This window comes from Echiichthys vipera, assembly GCF_963691815.1.
Source record: "Echiichthys vipera genome assembly, chromosome: 1".
NCBI classification, from domain to species: domain Eukaryota; kingdom Metazoa; phylum Chordata; class Actinopteri; order Perciformes; family Trachinidae; genus Echiichthys; species Echiichthys vipera.
In genome coordinates, this window is record NC_139826.1 from 6,147,152 (window position 1) to 6,168,351 (window position 21,200).

A 21,200-nucleotide genomic window follows, 5' to 3' on the forward strand; every position below is an offset into this window, starting at 1 on the left:
CTAAGGGAGACTCCAGCCACCTTCCTGAGAAAACCCATTTCGGCCGCTTGTACCCGCGACCTCGTTCTTTCAGTCATGACCCAGCTTTCATGACCACAGGTGAGGGTAGGAACAAAGATTGACCGGTAGATCCAGAGCTTTGCCTTCCTCAGCTCTCTTTTCATCACAACGGTGCGGTAGAGCGACTACAACACCGCCCCCGCTGCTCCGCCAAACTCACGCTCCATCATCCCCTCACTCGTGAACATGATCCCGAGATCCTTGAACTTCTTCACTTGGGGTAAGGACTCATTCCCTACCTAGAGAAAGCAATCCACCGGTTTCCTGCGGAGAGCCATGGCCTCAGATAAACATGTGCTGATCCTCATCCCAGTGTGGATCATTCAGTGCAACATATAACCTGATTCTCTCTGATTCTCTGTACCCATGGGGGGGGCGTGCTCCCGAAGCCCATTGGCACGACCAGTTTTACCCACAGTTTACTCATCTGTGCGCACAGATTTTTCTTTTTTTCTGACTGACACCAGGGGGGCTCCGTAGGCTTCCATACCTGAGCAGCAGCAGCTCTCACACAGAAGTTTGAGCCAAAGTTGTCTTCTTACTGCTCGCTTGCTTCTGTAGCAGCCTTGTTCATCGGAGGATCTGTCCTCTCGTGTCCCCGTCGCATATCTTCCCGCGCCGGTGTACCGCCGCAGACTGCAGCACGTGCGGTGTACTGTAGGTGGAGTTAGTTTTTAAAGGCAGTGTAAAGTGATACTGGAGGACAGGGGGGAGCGAGGGAGGAGCGGAGCAGAGGGGTGACTTCCTAAAAGCGCGTTCCCCTGCCCTCTGCCTTAGTCCCGTCGTGCCGTTTGAAACTATGGAACTTTGAGTCGTCACTGGCTGTTAAACTCTTCACTCCGACACCTTCCACACTTCTACTCTCTCTTTCACGGCGGAGGAGCGGCCACAGAAGGACTCGTACATTTCCTGGATGGAAACGGACAGTCTGCTGACCGGGAGTGTGAACGGAGTCTCCGGTGACTATGGCTCCTCGTCGGGCGCAGAGCACGGAGGGGCCCGGGGCAGTAGACGGATGTCGTACACCGTGGCCGGGGAGTCGTGTAGTGTCGAGAGGGGCACAGGTGAGCGAGTGAGTGGGGGTGTGTTGTGACACTCTGGCGTTTCCTCACTTTGTTATTTACATACCAATGGTGGAAACTATTCAGAGCCTTCAATACAAATAGCAATGCAACAATGTAAAAGTCCACCATTACAAACAAACGTCCTACTAGGCCTATTCAAAACTGCACTCATGTAAAAGTAGGCTACATTAGGATTAGAGACATATCCTAAATAAAACACCCATACAGTAGGGCCCTGTGAGCTGTGAGCCCATAACTACACCCCCACCCTGTCACCCTCAACTGAACAGGAATAGATTTGTATAGCAGTGTGCATCATGTAAACATCATTTAAACACGTTATAATAATAACTATTTTTTGGCAAGGCAAGTTTGTTTGTATAGCACAATTCAACAACAAGGCAATTCAAAGTGCTTCACATAAAACACTAAAAGCATTGGGAGGAATAAACATACATTTAAAACATATAAAAGGTCAATTAAAACATAAAACCGTTACAGAAGTTACAGTGCAGTCAACTGAAAAGTAGCAGTAAACAGAAAAGTCTTCAGTCTGGATTTAAAAGAACTAAGGGCGCACTCACACTGTCCATCCGTACCGTGCCCCGTGCTTTAGGGTACTTGTCCCCCCCTCCAGGCCCGTTTGTACTCACACTACCTGGGCCTCGGCAAATGCTTCTTGCTGCATATACGTCATCACGCCGTAACACATCACACTCACTGATTGCCGTCATCCTGATGCGTCGCTTTGTTTACAAATCTTTCCATAGATCTCAGAGTTTTTGTGCATCTTGTCGACTGAATATTTTCATCTGATCAAAGCTGCAGTAAACACTCCACCTCCGCATCACACCAACGTGAACCTTTCGCTGCCATTGTTTTAAATGTCCGAGCATGGTCCCTCCTTCTTTTTTCTATGTCCCAACAGGCGCACAGAAAATGACGTCAGAACCGCCGTAGGCCACGTGCTCGTTCATGTGCAAACGGGCTTTACAAAAGCCCACCTCTCCCAAACGGGCCGTGGCCACACTGGTCAAACGAACTAGACTTTAGCCATGAAACGTGCTTGGGCACGGTACGGATGGACAGTGTGAGTGCACCCTAAGAGTTGCAGCAGACCTCGTACTAGGCCCTTCTATTAGATTAGGTAATTAATTAGATAATAATGCATCATTTATTGGTGCAAAGTCACAAACAAATCTGCTCATAATCAGATAACCACAGACCATGAACAGCAACATGAGCCAAGAGCTTTTGGGGCCCCTGGGGGTCTGCAGCTTTGGGTCAGGTAAGCCTCGCCCCGTTGGAATTTCAGCCATGCCCGTGCCCTTGTCTGTGTTGTATTTTTATATTGGATTGTTATTACTGACGCATCCACATGTAGGTGTCATTGTATTATTGGTGGTAGAGCTAATTGTAACTTGTTACTTCAGTTTCCTGTTCTGAGCTGTCAGGAGTGGAGGCCGCTGCGTGGTCCTCTGCTGCTGTAGTCCGTCCGCTTCAAGGTTTCACATGTTGAGTGTTTAAAGATGCTCTTCTCCAGCAGTGTATGAGACACTCAAACCGCCAACAATCTTTTCACATTCAGTCACTTATATTTTCACTCTTTTTTTGGTGTTAACAACACCTGAACTTCTTGACCACATCCGCATGACTTTATGCACTAAGTTGCTGCCATACGGTGCAGCTGTACTAAGCAGAGACTGCTTATGTATAGGGCCCAGAATTTGGTGCTACACCCCTGGTTGTAACTAATTTGGCCACTGACTATGTAGTTTTAGTAACTAACAGCTATCTTAATCTGTTTAGTATTTTTTATTATCTAATTAATGGGATTGTTATACAGTAATGCCCATCACATCTTCTAATGTCTGATTAAGTCCCAACAACATTCCAACCCTCTAAGAGTACAAACTTAAGAGTATCACAGTGTAGTTGGCAGATTTGGAAGGTGAGTTGGCTTCCTCTGTGTCGTGCATGACATCAGGTGTCCAATCAGGGCATCAAATTCAAATGTCAGAGCAGAATGAATTACTTTAAGTGGCATTAAACAATTTGCACCAATTTTCTCTACCAGCTGAAAGGCCGAACAGACTTGTTGCTGTAGAGCAGGGGTGTAATAGTGGAAGAGCAGATGATTGTAAGAAAAGCACAATTATTCCACGAGAAAAATACAGTAGATAGGCCAATATATGTAACATTTTTAATATGGTTAATATTTTTAATAAATATATTTAAGATTGGCCTACATTGATTTCCTGTAGCTTTGATCGGTTTAATTCCGCTTACTTTGATGCATGACATAGAAGTTATGTGTAAATGAAGTGAGTCTTCCCCTTTGTTAGGCTCATTAAAGCTAATAGAACTGAAGCAGCAGTGATGAGACCTGTGACTTGGGGTATTGTGGATGAAATTTTTCACTGTCCCGCATTTAATGTTTAGAGACTCGGTTCATATGGAATTCTTTGAGTGGTATATGACATGTCCATAGGTGACTTTCATAGGGATGGTCGCTGATAGTACAATCCCAAGAAGAAACCCAAAATGAGTAGCTATTTTATGGCCCTTTGCTGCATATAGCCCCCTCTCTCGCTCTCCAAAAAAAAGGAGCCAAATAATAATAATGCTACTGTGGTAGACAGCTAATCATGTTTAATGTGGGTCTATATAAAAGGGGTGGGGAGCTCTGGAAACCTCACATTTGATTTGAATTGAATTATATAGAACTGAATTGATTCCAAGGGTTTCAATGCGATCATAAAACTATGATCAATGCATCTGGATGCTTTAAAATGTTTGAGTTCTACACAGGATTTATTTTTTCCCTCCCTGTGTGACTACTTGCTACATAGCACATTTGATGATGATCCATATTTGAAACAAACAGATGAATTTACTTCCATCATCTTTTATTTATACCATAGTTGTAACAAATGGAAAATTAGGTCACCTTTACGATTTATTTTTCCAGCATTGAAAAGAACCAACAAGAAAAGAAACAAGACTGAGCCTGTAGCAACATCAGTTTTAGATTAACTTAATAACATCAAATGTACGTATTCATCTGCAGAGGCACATGCTCAGCCATCTTCACCCAAACTAAAGAAGTAGCCGAGCTTAGAATGAAAACAAGACACACATGGTTACAAGAAAAGGTCTTTACATGCAGCTTGTGAGCAAATAAGAATGAAGGAGAATCCCAACTTAAAGAAATACTTCACCCACTTGCATCAAGCTTTGCATTGATAGAAACCCAGTCATATTTTTGAATGGTTGTGCATCATTCCCTCATTTTCCCCTGAGACGGGAGAGAGCCGTATCAACTTCTAACACTTCCTGCTTTAAATGAAGCAAAAATCACCATTGTGCGTCATTTAAAGCAGGAAGTGTTAGAGAGACGGGCACTGGTAAAACTACAAGCGCTAGCTCATCATGTTTTACAGATCAGTGGGTGGGAGTTCACTTACCGAAACGAATATCCAACATCTTACTCGGAAGCTAAGCTAAGCTAAGCTAACAGGCGCTGGAGAAAGCTGGTGAAGAAACGACATTTGGCAGAAGTCTGATATGGAAGAAGGGGTATCAAAGATCTGGTGCTCAAATTAGATGTTCATGGCTACCTTTACGAGACGCAATATAGCCACGAGCGGCTAAAGCTGATGAAGGTACAGGGAGGCGTCTACCGCGGCGAGAGTTGTTGTTTTCCATCCAAACATGCCATCAAGTCATTTTCTGCATTTACTCCGTCAAGAAGGCACCAGATTCGAAATGTATGTTGCATTTCGACTACATATATGACCCACTTTCAATACAGAATAATGTTTCCACAGGTGAAGTATTTCTTTAATGTAATGCTTTTTGTGTCGTGAAGAGGTCTCTAATAAATTCTTAAATTTCTTAAAGTTAGTTTCATAGTACATAGTTTCATGCCTAAATGAAAGAACTGAGAAACTGAGAGAACACCGGGCCTCATGCACATTTACATATGGTCACACTCAGAGAAAATTTAAATTACGAGAAAACTGGTGAATGCAGCAAGTTCTCCTCAATAACTCGTACAAACAGATCCATATAATCTACGTTCTTGCATGAGACCCACTATTCTTACTGCTGTTTTTAAGCAGTGAGCAATAGGGCTGCCCCCAATTTTCTTGGTCGACCAGTGGTCGTCATTTAGAGCGATTAATCGACTAATCGACGTATATATCGCCCCCAAGTATTGCCTCAGAGACTAAATCAGCAAGGAGACTGTCTGAACGGGCCGCCATGGGAAGGTAGCTAGGTTAACGTTACTTTCATGTTTAAGGTGGTAGGTCGTGTTCGTCTAACGTTACTGACATGTTTAAGGTGGTAGGTCATGTTCGTCTAACGTTACTTACATGTTTAAGATGGTAGGTCATCTTCGTCGTGGACAAGTGATGGACAAAGTTTTCTTTCAAAGTTTGCATGTGACCTTCTTGGGGTCATCCTTGTTCTTTTCAAAGTGATCCCATATTTCAGACGTCTTTCCCGACATGATTGCTATTAATTATTAACTGTCTAACCACGATGTCAAAGGGACCTGTTGTCTTAAAAAAAACTAAAAAATACTGACAGTGAGTGAGTGTCACAAATTTCTGTATCCGGCCCGTCAAATTAAAATCCCTCCAGCCTGTTGGGCCAGCTGCCAATCACATAGATTTTTACTTAATTTTGACAAAACACGGCTCAAAATGTTTTTTTTTATTTTTTTTTCGTGCGACCAATGGACTAATGAAATTTTGGTCAGCTAATAAGTTTTTTGCTCAACCAGTGCTTCGTCGACTATTTGGGGGCAGCCCTAGTGGGCAGCAAGCCTTTCCTGCCTTGTCTGAATAACGTAATTAAAGAAAGTGTATGTGACTATTAAATACATTAATAAAAGCCATTTTATCTTAGCACTAAAACTTCTTAGTTAGAGTAATTTCTTCAAACCTATTCCCAAAGCCTCTGAGACCCACTTTTACTAAGGAGTGGGAGGGACTCCTGAGAGAAGACTAAAGGGTTGACCTCGCTGCTATGGATGACATCATGTTCATCCCTACTATGCCCACAGTGATTGGCTGAGAGGGAATGAGTCCCTTAGAGTGAATTTATGATAGAAACACTTCAATGGGGAAGTGAATGAACTGCAGCACTATGTGAGGTCTGCACAGGACATTTATCGTCTGGAGCAGAATCCTCCTGACCGACAGCTGAGAGACGCCAAAGACCGTCTGAGCTGCAGCGCTGCACTTTTCCTGAGAGTTGTACCAACTTTAATCTGAAGTGATATTGGTCTACCACGTTCATAATGCCATCTCCATTAAGGTGATACCTTTTTAAAAAGCTCACTATCATTTAATCTCCAAAATGTTGACTGCATTTACTCTTAGTTCTTACATTTTTATGGGTTTAAGAGCTACTTTTAGCACTAAAATGCTTTATGATTTACACTTCTTTTAAAAAGTTAGGAGTCCTAAAAATTAGGTGTAAAAGGGGCCTTATTTACTCCTAAATCAGAAAGCTAGGACCTGCTCTCAGCCTTAAGATGTTTTTTTAAAAATGGCCCCAGCAGTTAAAGTTACTCTGTGAAACAGTCTTTTTTAAGCTATTTCTGTTATATAATATATTGTTGGCCACTTTCATTCATCAGGAAAATATGAATAGATAAAATTGATATTTTTTTTTTAGTGTAGTATTATTTCTGGATAATAGTGTCAGTGGTGTTGAAAGTCAGGTAGAGGAGTGTTTCATTACTGCTGCTGTAACTCAGAAGTGCAGTTCACACTTGTTAGTCCACTTTGGTGTGTGTGTGTGTGCGTGTGTGCGTGTGTGTGCATGTGTTTTAGCCGTTTGAAGTGTTGCCCTGTCAGTGGCACCCACCTCCAACATGATACATCCTGCTGCAAAGCACTGAGTCAGCAGCACTACATGTGTGTGTGTGGCCAGAACTGAGTCATCATGTCTGTTTTGTGACTGCTGGTCGGAAAAGTAACAGTCATTAAACATAGTCACCTGACCGCTGTGGAACGAACAGGCCTTTGCTGTGATAGCCCTGAACCTCTGACAGTTTCTATTCAGTGCTGCTGCTCTACTTTAAACAACTGCATTCTGCTCTCACACACATTCAACCTCCCCATCATTTGCACTTTTTGCATCACATAATCCAATTCAGAGCCACTGTTAAATGAGGTCAAATCAGATCCAAGCATGGACTTAATATATGAATGTTAAACTCAAATATGACGTTCAATTCATTCCAAGGAAAGGTGCTCACTCAGCACAAATGCTTGGAAACTGCTTCCTGCTTATAACACAGACATCCGTGTCAGTAATAGTCCAAAACCTGAATATTCATTGATGCATAAATATTAGGCATTTATGATTGAAATGGGACTAAAATGATTATTTGATGAAATTATTGGTAATCAATGTCCTGCTCATGAAGTAAGCACATGTTTGACAAATCCTTGCAGTTCCAAAATATATTGCACTTAATAGTTTAAATTGTGGTAACTTATATTTTATTTTGATATTAGCACCTTGTACATTGCAGTACAGGTTCAATGTAATTTTACACTTTAACCTATCAGCGATTTTTCTCCAAGTATCCAATCTTTTCAGGGCAACAGATTTCAGTAATAATCCATTTGTAGAGATAGCAGTAGATGATGTTTCAATTGTAACATACTGGTATAGTTGTTATTATTAGCAGAACATTTTAGTGGCATGCATGCCAACTTTGATACAATACCAGTTTAAAAAAAAATGATACTTGATACCCATGTTGATACCACGGTAACAATAGCAATAGCAATAACAAGTCCAAGGCAAACAAAACAGGCTCATTTCAGGATCTTTTTTTATTAACAACCACCTCACAGCGCTGCCACAGAAAGTCACTGAACACACATCACAACAACACATATAACAATGTGATTGTTTGATTGAAAATCTGATTGTAGACAACCTTAGTGGCGGTACAGTTGTGATTATTTTAAATACTCTGTTTTGTGTTTTGTAGGACACCGTACCACTGTCAGTGGTTGGGTTGATAATCAGGTGTTTTTGTTATTCACATATTTAGAGAAAGAGAACTTGTGAGTAATACAGCGGGACAAGAGACTGTCTCAGTGTTGTAGATGAGTCTGATAGTCTGTACTGTGGAGGTTTCCCTGGCTGGACATGTAAACTAAGCTAGTGGACTCCAAATCTGCACCAACTTAAAACTAGCAGGCTCTCTAATCACCTGCAACCTGCTGAGCTCTAAGACCCGTAAGTCAAACTTGCAGAGAAAGTATTTTCCTTAATTATTGTCTTTTTATTGACTCTTTTAAAATGTTTTAAGTTCTCCAAATGTTTTATGTAAAGCATTCTTCATTGCCTTGTTGCTAAAATGTGCTATATAAACTTGCCCCACCTTGCAGGTGTTAAATTAGATTTAAAAAAGTCCCAGTTTCACTTTTATTGAAAATACCAGGGCTGCCCCTGACCAAGGATTTACTTGGTTGACCAGTGATTATTGGACTTATCGACGCAATATAATCATTATTTTACAAGTGAGCACAGCCGCGCGCTATAAGTCTGCCGCCTGTTAATGACACCACAAATCATTTCAGATTCTAATTCTGAATGTGTCAGAAAAATCAGCAAGGAGACTGTGGGAACATGGGCAGGTAGCTAGGCTAACGTTACTTACATATTTAAGGTGGTAGGTCATGTTCGTCTAACGTTACTTACATGTTTAAGGTGGTAGGTCATGTTCGTCTAACGTTACTTACATGTTTAAGGTGGTAGGTCATGTTCGTCTAACATTACTTATATGTTTAAGGTGGTAGGTCATGTTCGTCTAACTTTACTGACATGTTTAAGGTGGGAGGTCATGTTCGTCTAACAGTCCTTACATGTTTAAGGTGGTAGGTCATGTTCGTCTAACGTTACTGACATGTTTAAGGTGGTAGGTCGTGTTCGTCTAATGTTACTTACATGTTTATGGTGGTAGGTCATGTTCGTCTAACGTTACTTACATGTTTAAGGTGGTAGGTCATGTTCGTCTAACGTTACTTACATGTTTAAGGTGGTAGGCCATGTTCGTCTAACGTTACTTACATGTTTAAGGTGGTAGGCCATGTTCGTCTAACGTTACTTACATGTTTAAGGCGGTAGGTCATGTTCGTCTAACGTTCCATACATGTTTAAGATGGTAGGTCATGTTCGTCTAACGTTACTTACATGTTTAAGGTGGTAGGTCGTGTTCGTCTAACAGTCCTTACATGTTTAAGGTGGTAGGTCATGTTCGTCTAACGTTACTTACATGTTTAAGGTGGTAGGTCGTGTTCGTCTAATGTTACTTACATGTTTATGGTGGTAGGTCATGTTCGTCTAACGTTACTTACATGTTTAAGATGGTAGGTCATGTTCGTCTAACGTTACTTACATGTTTAAGGTGGTAGGTCGTGTTCGTCTAACAGTCCTTACATGTTTAAGATGGTAGGTCATGTTCGTCTAACGTTACTTACATGTTTAAGGTGGTAGGTCATGTTCGTCTAACGTTCCATACATGTTTAAGATGGTAGGTCATGTTCGTCTAACGTTACTTACATGTTTAAGGTGGTAGGTCATGTTTGTCGTGGAGGAGGGAGAGGAGAAGTTTGCATGTGACCTTCTTGGGGTCATCCTTGTTCTTTTCAAAGTGATCCCATATTTCAGACGTTTTTCCCTACATGTGGGCCATTCATTATCAACTGTTTAACCGTTATGTAGAAGGGACCTGCTATATTAAAAAAAAAACACTGACAGTGAGTGAGTGTCACGATTTCCTGTATCTGGCCCTTCAAATTAAAAGCCCTCCAGCCTTTTAGGCCAGCTGCCTGTCACAGTCTCGGCTCCAAATGTTTTTTTGTTCTGCAACCAATGGACTAATGATTTTTTGGTCGTCCAGTACTTTGTCGACTATTTGGGTGCAGCCCTAGAAACTACTAAGGTCATTTAGTAATTTAAAGGCACCGGGACTCAAGGTTGAACTGATCTGAAAGTCAAGGTCACCATGACCACACAAAAAGCATTTTTTGCAGAATTTAAGAATTCCTACATTCATTATGATAACATTTAAAATAAACATTTAACAGGATAAAATGATAAAAATAGTGAATTGCAACTTGTTTGGAGGAGGCCTACAACTGCAAGGGGGTTATTCTACTTTTATCTGTAGTTTAATTTGTGAGTCCCTGTACTTCATAGAAATATATACTGTACTTGCCCTCATAAAGATGAAGTCTTCTCGTGCCACCCTGAGCACAAACTTTTCTTTTTAGCATCACTACCGGTGAAGCTGTATGACCAGCTAAATCATCCGTATGTTGTTTCTTCTGTCCAACACTTTTGAAGAGGAAAATTTCAGTCTCTAGTATCCACTAATATAGGTCTGAGCTTACAGTTCTTGGTTTATTTACATTCATAATATTACGCCCGATGTCAGCTGGGATCGGCTCCAGCACCCCCCGCGACCCCGACCCCGGGATAAGCGGTTGAAGATGAATGAATGAATAGTATGATATTCTATTCAGTCTTATTATTATAGAATGATCACAGTTTTTTATATGTGTGTGACGTTGGTGTCTCTGTGTTTGAGTAGAGATAAGCCACACCTTTAGCATAGTACTCTGTGTCCCTGTTCCTGTTTTTACCTATTTTGCCTCAAGAAAGATATAACCTTCAAACGAGCTCCCAATCCAACCTGTTCTATGGACAACAACGTCTCAGACGGTTTCTGTTGTCTGGTTTAGTCAGAGAACATGTTCTGTTCTCCAGGAGCCGTATTATGCTCCACTTAGTGAAGATACTCATGGGGATTCAGGCCAATGAAGATCCCAGCACACAGCGCTCTACTAAAATATGTAAAGATCTTTGTTAATTCTACTCGTGAGCCAAAAGAACTGTTCCGATGGTTCTGCTACTCACACTTGTCTCACTGTCCACAGGTGATGAGGACCTCTACATCCAACAAGCTGTTGTATTTATCGAGGATGCCATACAGGTGAGTCAAATAACTTCCCATAATGATTTCTCTCTTGGTAAATAAGAAGAGCTGAATGAACATATCATATTGTGGGTAGGGTTGGACCTCGGAGACTTCTTTCTTATGTCTCATCCTCCTTCATGAATTTGCCATACTGGGAGGTGTCTTCGTTAAGAAATGATGTGTAAAATATACATAGTAAGCTTGGTGAACTCTGATCACAACCCTAATATTTGAGCTTTATGTGAAATGTCTGTTTCAGTCAGAAAAGTTAGTCCCTTCCCTCAACCTAGAGATTAGCAAAGTGTCCTCACCTTGACTGCAATCTCTTCTTCCCCTTGTTTGTTTGCTTTCAGTACCGGTCCATCAACCACCGGGTGGATGCACGCTCTCTCCGCCTGTATCGATGGTACTACTCGAAGTTATGTCAGTGGTAAGTTCACAACTGCTCAGGCCAGGTCATCTATGAATAAAACTGCAAAACTGTATACATTTTTGTAGAAGTGTTAGGGCAACATCTGCAAGGAAAGAAACTGGGGAGTTGCTTATTTTTGCCAATAGGCCTTTTTCACAGACAATGTGAAATGCGATTTATAATCGTCATTGTTGATGAAATGAAACATCATGAACCATTAGTTGTATTTATTAAGCCCACTAGATGGAGCTCTTTATTTATTTATTTTTTTAAAGAAAAGGGCTCAACGAATGGTAATTCAGTTCAACATAGAATAATCTTATACTTCACAATAAGTATATTATAATATATTATAATAAATAATACTTAATAATAATAAACGAATGATTCGGTCCACAGCAGTTGTAGTTAGTTTGAGTTTATTGGGATCCCCATTAGCTGCAGCAAATGCTGTCGCTATTCTTCCTGGGGTACGACACATGCATACAATTATACAATACGCAATAATGCATCATTGTAACAAAAAAAATTAATTTAAAAAACAAAAACAAAAAACCAAATCACTCTGCACAGACAGCACAGTTCTTCTCCTAATGTAAATTATATAAATGGCCCTTCAGTCACCATTTCACTTAAAGATTCAAAATTATGTATTTCTCAGTCTTGCATCTGTATTATATTATTATAAATTAAAGTATGTTATACAGTATATTAAACTATTAACCGCGTTATAATTTAAATTACATATTATGATAAAATCATACCATAGCAATAATCTTACTATATACCATACCAATATTACTGTCACTATGACAAAATCATACCATCACTATACCATGATATAATCATACTATACACCATATTAATATTAATACCAATAACACCATTACTATCAATACTACTGTAACTATCAATACCAATATCAATAATAACAACATTACCACCAGTAATTGCAATAATACTAATTTTACTATTATACATAAGGTAAAGAGTATTCTACATTTGAAGTTGAATGGAATACAAGGCAATAATTGAGTTTTTTCAGAACATACCTGGTGTATGACTAGTGTCTGGTGCAATTTGGTGGTTAGCAGCAGCAACACACATGCTAAAGTTAAGATTTTTGATGCTAGCATTACTTGTGTGAGAGGAGCTGCTGTGCTCCATGCTGCCTGCTAGTGGTCTGGGAAACAGTTATTTTTATTACCTGTAAGAGCTAAATTTGCATAGCCGCTGTTAGCAATATCACTGCTGATAGCTGCCATTTCAGTCCTGTTTGCTTCACCAGGTTCTCCATTTGTAAATGAGCTTTAGAGGTGGATTCTGTTACCTTTGGACAGATGCAGGCTAGCTCTTTACCCCCACTTTCACTCTTTATGCTAAGCTAAGCTAACTGTCTCTCGGATCTAGGCTTACATTTAGCACAATGTCATGACAGTGGTATGAAAAGGGGAATAAACATATTTCCATAAAATGTTGAACTGTTCCTTTCCACAGTGACGCATAATGATACAGCGTAAATGTGTCAACACTTTATTGAGCAACATATAACTTTAGACAGCACCATCTGGTAAGCCTCATTAACACACTGAGTTGGAGGAATGATCTTTAGTTTCAATTTTCTCATATTTCTACCATGCCTGCAATCACTTTTCCATCCACTCACCCTTCTTTCTCTGTTTCAGGGGCTTGGGCCTAACCATTGCAGTGGTGTTGTTACTGGCATTCGTAGAGCGCCCGTCCTCCCTATCCATCTCGTCAGACCCCCGGCATCGCTCTCCGCCATGGGAGCCTCCCTGCGGCCTCACTGAAAGCATTGAGATGGTCTGCCTCATCATCTTCACTCTTGATCTTGCTGTTAAGGTAAGCACAGCGAAGGTGGAAAACATTTGCTCCCAGTACGTTGATAGCTGTCTGGTTAAAAACGGGTTTCAACATGGATTTTGTCACATGTGATGTTTCCAGATAACCTTGCAAATCTCACGTTTGAAAGTTATTACTTTCTCATTTATCTGTTGGAACCACAGCTTCCCTCTGTCTGTTTTGTCCCCAGAGCTACTTGATTGGCTGGGAGGAATTCAGAAAGAGCAAATGGCTGATCGGATACACAGTTGTCATTACAGTGTCCGTCATCGACTGGGTGTTGTCTGTCAGCATGGTGTGTGATGAGGTGAGGCTCACAGCTGATACAATTCTCCTCGTACAACTGTTAAACCGGGTCACTAAATTAATTTCTGACTGAAATCGAAACAGTTCTACATGATGCTCTTAAAACCAGGGAAAAGGCACTTAAAACTTTCCATAGAACTAAAAACCTTGAAGATTTTATCTCACATAAACAAGCTAGAAATAAGACTCAATGACTTATCAGAGATGCATAATCAACTTACTATAAGACTGATTTAATAATATAAAGTTGTTAAAGTTAAAGGAACTGGGAGCCGCTAAGATAAACACCAATACGCCAAGAAGCACAGGACTAAAAATTAAGGGTGACCTAAATTTTAATTTAAAAAAATGTTGCCAACCATTTTAACACCTACTTCACTTCCAAAGCAGAACAGCTGCTCTCAAATCTGCCTCCTTCCTCTGTGTTATTTAGCTTTGATAGGGTTAAATCTTTCTATAATAAACTTGGAGCCCTACCCAACTAATTTTCCCTACAAAAGGTTGAGGTAGGGGAGATAGAAAAAAGGCCCTTACAGCTAGACTGCTCTAAGGGTCCCAGGTTAGATGGGTTATCCCCTCGATTCTTGCGAGGTGCTACTGTACAAATAGCTCCTTTATCTCCCATATTTTTAACATGTCTGTAGAATGTGGTGTTTTCCCCATTGACCTCTAGAGGGCCACGGTGGTTCCTTTTTTAAAAACGGAAACAGCCATGACCCTGGTAACTACAGACCGGTCTCTGTTTTGTGCACAGTTTTCTCACAAAATTTCTTGAATAAAAACAACTTAAACAAATGTTTAAACTCCAATCCAGATTCAGGAAGTCACATTCTACCGAATCCTCTGTTGACCATGTGCCATACTCAGTGCAGTTAGTTAAGCAGTTTTTGTAGTGGAAAAAATTATTTACAGTACTGTTGAAGTGCATGTTGTGGTAAGGTATGTTGTGCGCTCTGTTCAACTTGCCAAGTTCAAACTCCAGAGGTTTTGACTTCAAACTTGACATATTCTATGTTGAGAAAGGCCTTTGCCAAATGACCTGGAGACAGTTAATAAACAAAAATGTGTATTATTTATCAGATAAAGTCTCTCATCTCATCTCATCTTCATCCGCTTATCCGGAGTCGGGTCGCGGGGGCAGCAGCTTTAGCAGGGGACCCCAAACTTCCCTTTCCTGGGCCACATTAACCAGCTCTAACTGGGGGATCCCGAGACGTTCCCAGGCCAGTGTGGAGATATAATCTCTCCACCTAGTCCTGGGTCTTCCCCGAGGCCTCCTCCCAGCTGGCCGTGCCTGGAACACCTCCCTAGGGAGGCGCCCAGGGGGCATCCTTACCAGATGACCGAACCACCTCAACTGGCTCCTTTCAACGCTAAGGAGCAGCGGCTCTACTCCGAGTTCCTCACGGATGGCTGAACTTCTCACCCTATCTCTAAGGGAGACTCCAGCCACCCTCCTGAGAAAACCCATTTCGGCCGCTTGTACTCGCGACCTCGTTCTTTCGGTCATGACCCAACTTTCATGACCATAGGTGAGGGTAGGAACGAAGATTGACCGGTAGATCGAGAGCTTTGCCTTCCGGCTCAGCTCTCTTTTCGTCACAGCGGTGCGGTAGAGCGACTGCAACACCGCCCCCGCTGCTCCGATTCTCCGGCCAAACTCACGCTCCATCGTCCCCTCACTCGTGAACATGATCCCGAGGTACTTGAACTCCTTCACTTGGGGTAAGGACTCATTCCCTACCTGGAGTAAGCAATCCACCGGTTTCCTGCTAAGAGCCATGGCCTCAGATTTAGAGATGCTGATCCTCATCCCAGCCGTTTCACACTCGGCTGCGAACCGAGCCAGTGAGTGCTGAAGGTCACTGACCGACGATGCCATCAGGACCACATCATCTGCGAAAAGCAGAGACGAGATCCTCAGCCCACCGAACTGCAACCCCTCCCCACCACGACTACGCCTTGAAATCCTGTCCATGAAAATCACGAACAGGATTGGTGACAAAGCGCACCCCTGGCGGAGGCCAACCCCCACCGGAAACGAATCCGACTTACTCCCGAGGATCCGGACACAGCTCTCACTTTGGGTGTACAGAGATTGGATGGCCCACAGAAGTGACTCCCTCACCCCATACTCCCGCAGCACCTCCCACAGTATCTCCCTAGGAACCCGGTCATATGCCTTCTCCAGATCCACAAAACACATGTAGACTGGATGAGCATACTCCCAGGCCCCCTCCAGGATCCTTGCGAGAATGAAGAGCTGGTCCGTTGTTCCACGTCCAGGACGGAATCCACATTGTTCCTCTTCAATCTGAGGTTCGACTATAGGACGAACCCTCCTTTCCAGCACCTTGGAGTAGACTTTACCAGGGAGGCTGAGTAGTGTGATACTTCTGTAATTGGCACACACCCTCTGGTCCCCCTTTTTAAAAAGAGGAACCACCACCCCGGTCTGCCACTCCCTTGGCACTGTCCCAGACTTCCACGCAATGTTGAAGAGGCGTGTCAACCAAGACAGCCCCTCCCAACCCAAAGTTTTCAGCATTTCTGGACGAATCTCATCAACCCCTGGGGCTTTGCCACTGTGGAGTTGTTTGACTACCTCAGTGACTTCCGCCAGGGATATTGACAATGATTCCCCATCAGCCTCCAGCTCTGCCTCTACAAAAGAGGGCGTGTTAGTCGGATTAAGGAGTTCCTCAAAGTGCGCCCGAAAGTCCTTCTCCATGGCTTCTCCGAACTCCTCCCACACCCGCTGCTTTGCCTCTGACACAGCAGAGGCTGCAGCCCTTCTGGCCTGTCGGTACCTTGCAACTGCCTCCGGAGTCTTCTGGGATAGCATATCCCGGAAGGCCTCCTTCTTCAGTCGGACAGCTTCCCTGACCACCGGTGTCCACCACGGTGTTCGAGGGTTACCGCCCCTTGAGGCACCTAAGACCTTGAGGCCACAGCTCACCGCTGCAGCTTCAGCAATTGAAGCTTTGAACATTGCCCACTCCGGTTCAATGCCCCCAACCTCCACAGGGATGCCAGAAAAGCTCTGCCGGAGGTGTGAGTTGAAGATCTCTCGGACAGGGGCCTCCTCCAGACGTTCCCAGTTCACCCGCACTACTCGTTTGGGTTTACCTGGTCTGTCCAGAATCTTCCCCCATCCTCTGATCCAACTCATCACCAGATGGTGATCAGTTGACAGCTCTGCCCCTCTCTTCACCCGAGTGTCCAAAACATGCGGCCTCAGATCAAATGATACGATCACAAAATCGATCATCGACCTTTGGCCTAGGGTGCTCTGGTACCACGTACACTTATGAGCATCCTTATGTTCGAACATGGTGTTAGTTATAGATAATCCGTGACTAGCACAGAAGTCTAATAACTGACGACCACTCAGATTTAGATCAGGGAGGCCGTTCCTCCCAATCACGCCTCTCCAGGTGTCTCCATCATTGCCCACGTGGGCGTTGAAGTCTCCCAGCAGAACTATTGAGTCCCCTACTGGAGCCCCATGCAGGACTCCATTCAGGGTCTCCAAGAAGGCCGAATACTCTGAACTGCTGTTTGGTGCATATGCACAAACAACAGTCAGAGTTTTCCCCCCTACCACCCGCAGGCGTAAGGAGGCGACCCTCTCGTCCACCGGGGTGAACTCCAACACCGCGGCGCTCAGCCGGGGGTTTGTGAGTATCCCCACACCCGCCCGGCGCCTCACACCCTGGGCAACTCCAGATAAGAATAGTGTCCAACCCCTATCCAGGAGAACGGTTCCAGAACCGAGACTGTGTGTGGAGGTAAGCCCCACCAGATCTAACTGGTAGCGCTCCACCTCCCGCACAAGCTCCGGCTCCTTCCCCGACAGAGAGGTGACATTCCACGTCCCAAGAGCCAGCTTCTGCTGCCCGTGTCTGGTCCGTCGAGGCCCCTCACCTTCACTGCCACCCGTGCAGCAGCGCACCCGACCCAAGTGGTTCCTCCTGCGAGTGGTGGGCCCACAGGATGGAGAGGAGGGAGGTGCCACGTCACTTTTTCGGGCTGTGCCCGGCCGGGCTCCGTGGCAAACCCGGCCACCAGGCGCTCGCCGGCGAGCCCTCCGTCTGGGCCTGGCTCCAGACGGGGGCCCCGGGCTTCCTCCGGGCAGGGTCTCTCTTCCTCTTTGTTGTTTGTCCATTGAGTCTTTGTGAACCATTCTTAGTCCGGCCCCTCGCCTGAGACCAGTGAATAACTCATTTATTTTATTTTTATTTATTTATTATTTTATTCATTCTTTGCTGTTAAGCAACCTTGCATATGACAATTGTTCTTTGGCAAACAGTAGTTTACGATTGGTACAACGTGGCAAATCAATTTTTCATGGAATTGCCTTTTTTCAACCTTTGGATTTTAGCTGTCCTTGCTCATCGTTGACAGGAGGGAAATCCAGTGGCAGCAGCACCGCACAGATCAGGTGTATGAAGGGGCGTTTCAAAGATCTGCTGACCTTTTTTTTTTAAACAAGCTCTATTTTGTGTTGTTTTTTTGTGCACTCTCGCACCTTAGTAAATGCAGTCTGTAAGTTGACTGACACTGGCCCACTGAATTGAAATTAATCATCATCACCGTGCATTAAAAAAAAAACATTTTCTCTGTTAATTTAGAAACTTCGAGTACGGCGACTCCTCCGGCCATTCTTCCTCCTGCAGAACTCTTCCCTGATGAAAAAGACACTGAAGTGCATCAAGAGGACTCTGCCAGAGATCGCCAGGTGTCTGACTCCTTTACACTGGCAGGGTTATCTACGATCTGTTCATTTGAAGCTGAACTAGGTTAAAAGCAAGAAAAAGAAAAACAAATGTATTGCTTGTCATTAACAGAACACCTCCAGTCTGGAGGATTGTTTGGAGGCTGTGATTGGTGCCATGGATTTGCTATAGTTAGTTTAGGAACAAATATTAAATACAATGTTACAAATGACAGATAAGCAAGACTCAGATAGACTCTCCTGGTTAAATCATCAGGACAAAAGATGAGCAGTCTGGATCAGTTCACTTCTAGATGGTGATTATGTTCTTCTGTGCAGTGTCATCCTGCTGTTGGCGCTCCACCTCTGCCTCTTCACCATGATCGGCATGCTGCTGTTCGCAAAGAGTGAGGTGAGTTCTGATCTTTGCAGTCACTCCCTGTCAAATACACATTACTGGCACTGTGCGTGTGTGCGTGTGTCCGGACATGTTCCAGGCTGTGATGGCAACTAAACAACCACAGGTTAAGCCCAGTTCAGACCAAAGATTCGAGTTGAAACTTGCAACGTTCTGTGGCGGCTGCTTACTATAGAGGAAGATAAACAAAAAGAAGCCTTTGAAAGTGGACTTTTAATGGACTGGTTGGCTGACTGAGAGCGGATAGTTTTTTTTTTTTCTGTGACCTTGTCAGACCAACTAGCCCCTTTTCCAGAAACTTGACCAGTGTCCTCTCAATGGCAGCAGAGCTAGGCTGCTTAAACGGCCTTGGTCCAGCTGGAGCTGCTGCGCCAGGCTACTTTGAAGTGTGACCGCCTGTGAGTGTGAGTGATCGTGACGGGGGGAGAATCTCCGCAGCTGCCGCTGCTCGTTGGGGAAAGAAACCGCAGAGTGACAAAACAGAGTCACCAAACACAACGCTAGTCGTTTTTAACAAAGACAAAGTCTCTGGGGATCGGTAAAGTCTCCGGATCAGTTCAGAACAACGGAATGAAAAACTTTGATAATGTGCTGATTCGCTCATTTAGCTGTCAATCAAAAAAGGATTCCCCCCTCAAAGCTCATCCAATCATCATGCAGAAGCCGAGCGTCCAGGTCAGCCCACTGTCCCATAGACCCCCAGATACGCTGAGCGTCCGATGGGTGGGACAAAGCCCAGCATTTATCCAATGAGCGTCTAGTTTGGCTGCAGTGGAACAACCCACTCTACGCTTCCCCATTGAAGTCAGTAGAAGCTGAGCGTCCGACTGTGTAAAGCACTGTGGCGCTGTGGATGAATGAGGAGGAAGTTGCGGCGGTTACCTGTAATAAGTAGCTGATTTGCAGTAATATATTAAAGGCTGTGTAGAGTGAACAACATAATATCTCTCCTAGTCTCTGTTCATCCCTGTCCCTGTGTGTTTTTGTTCAGGATCCACAGATGAACGGGGAGTGGGAGTTACATTTCAGAAACCTGCCTAATTCCCTAACCTCTCTGCTGGTACTGCTCACCACAGCCAACAACCCAGACGGTACACAATCACTGACACAATAAACATAATATGTTGTTGATTTTACTGCTGATTATTCATGGAACTCTTCAACATTTCTTCTGTCCCGTCGCAGTGATGATCCCTGCCTACTCCCTAAACAGAGCCTACTCCATTTTCTTTGTCACCTTCAGTGTGATTGGTAAGTAGTAATAACAATAATAATAATAATAACTGCATTTGTATAGCACCTTTAAAAACAGCAGTTTACAAAGTGCTTTGACAGCACAAATCAAAATACAATTATTGTTGTTATTATTATTGTCTGTGCCAGTGTTGCTTTTAAAGTGTCTGAGGAATTTGTTTTGCTTCCTGGCAGGAACCTACTGTTTGATGAACTTACTGACAGCCATCATCTATAACCAGTTCAGGGGGTATTTACTGGTGAGTCACACACACAGGATGACATCATGCTGCAAGGAGCATTTCATCATTATGGGAGTTATGCTACAGTTACACTATCCACACAATCCACTTATATGCCAACCACTACAAGCACAGTCTGTTTTCTCCAGCTATACAAACAACATATTTAACAACAACAATATTTATACAGATAACATATTTGTAAAAACAGAATATATATATATATAACTATATATTATATATAATATCAAAATTACAATGGTAATATGTACGGATCAAAAGTACTGTGATAACGGGCAAAGTACCGTAAAAATGTGCAAAGAACAGATTGTTTATGATTGAGTCCGTATTACAGAGAGGAGGTGACAGACTCTCCTAGGGATGCATTGTATAGTTTAATGACCACAGGCAGGAAAGATTTCCTGTGGCGCTCTCTGGTGCATCTGGGTGCGAGGAGTCTTCTGTTGAAGGTACTCCTCTGCTCGGCCAGTGTGAAGTAGAGAGGGTGGGAGACATTGTCCAGTATAGACCAAAGCCTGGACAGCGTCCTCATCTCTGCCACGGTCGTCAGGGTGTCCAGCTCCTCCCCCACGACATCACCGGTCCTCCTGATCAGTTTGTTCAGTCTGTTGGTGTCTGCCTCTGCGTTTCTAGACCAGTTCATCTTATTAAAAGTACACTCCCAGGTACTTATACATGCAACTTTTCGCGCAAGCACACTATACAAGTTTAAAAACCCTCAAAACAAATGAACAAACTATGTTCCTTTTGGCACTTTGAGTAGAAGCCTTTGTGAAAAAGTAATTAATTGTCGTAGTGGCCGATGTTGACTGCTGTCCTGTGTCGCATCTCAGCGCAACCGTC

General features: G+C 43.4%; 1 protein-coding gene across 2 annotated transcripts in view; it reads left to right on the top strand.

Moving 5' to 3' along the window:
* Window positions 1-843: 843 nt before the first annotated feature.
* The window catches only part of tpcn2 (two pore segment channel 2), a 34,081-nt gene continuing 13,724 nt past the window's right edge, over window positions 844-21,200 (top strand). For both annotated transcript variants that reach the window (XM_083916846.1, XM_083916847.1), the window contains exons 1-10: window positions 844-1,124; window positions 11,105-11,160; window positions 11,499-11,575; window positions 13,243-13,420; window positions 13,611-13,727; window positions 18,361-18,467; window positions 18,783-18,855; window positions 19,853-19,952; window positions 20,047-20,112; window positions 20,290-20,354. In XM_083916846.1, coding sequence (XP_083772972.1) covers window positions 974-1,124; window positions 11,105-11,160; window positions 11,499-11,575; window positions 13,243-13,420; window positions 13,611-13,727; window positions 18,361-18,467; window positions 18,783-18,855; window positions 19,853-19,952; window positions 20,047-20,112; window positions 20,290-20,354 — 990 coding nt within the window. In that variant the 5' untranslated portion in view covers window positions 844-973. The remainder of the gene's footprint in view (window positions 1,125-11,104; window positions 11,161-11,498; window positions 11,576-13,242; window positions 13,421-13,610; window positions 13,728-18,360; window positions 18,468-18,782; window positions 18,856-19,852; window positions 19,953-20,046; window positions 20,113-20,289; window positions 20,355-21,200) is intronic.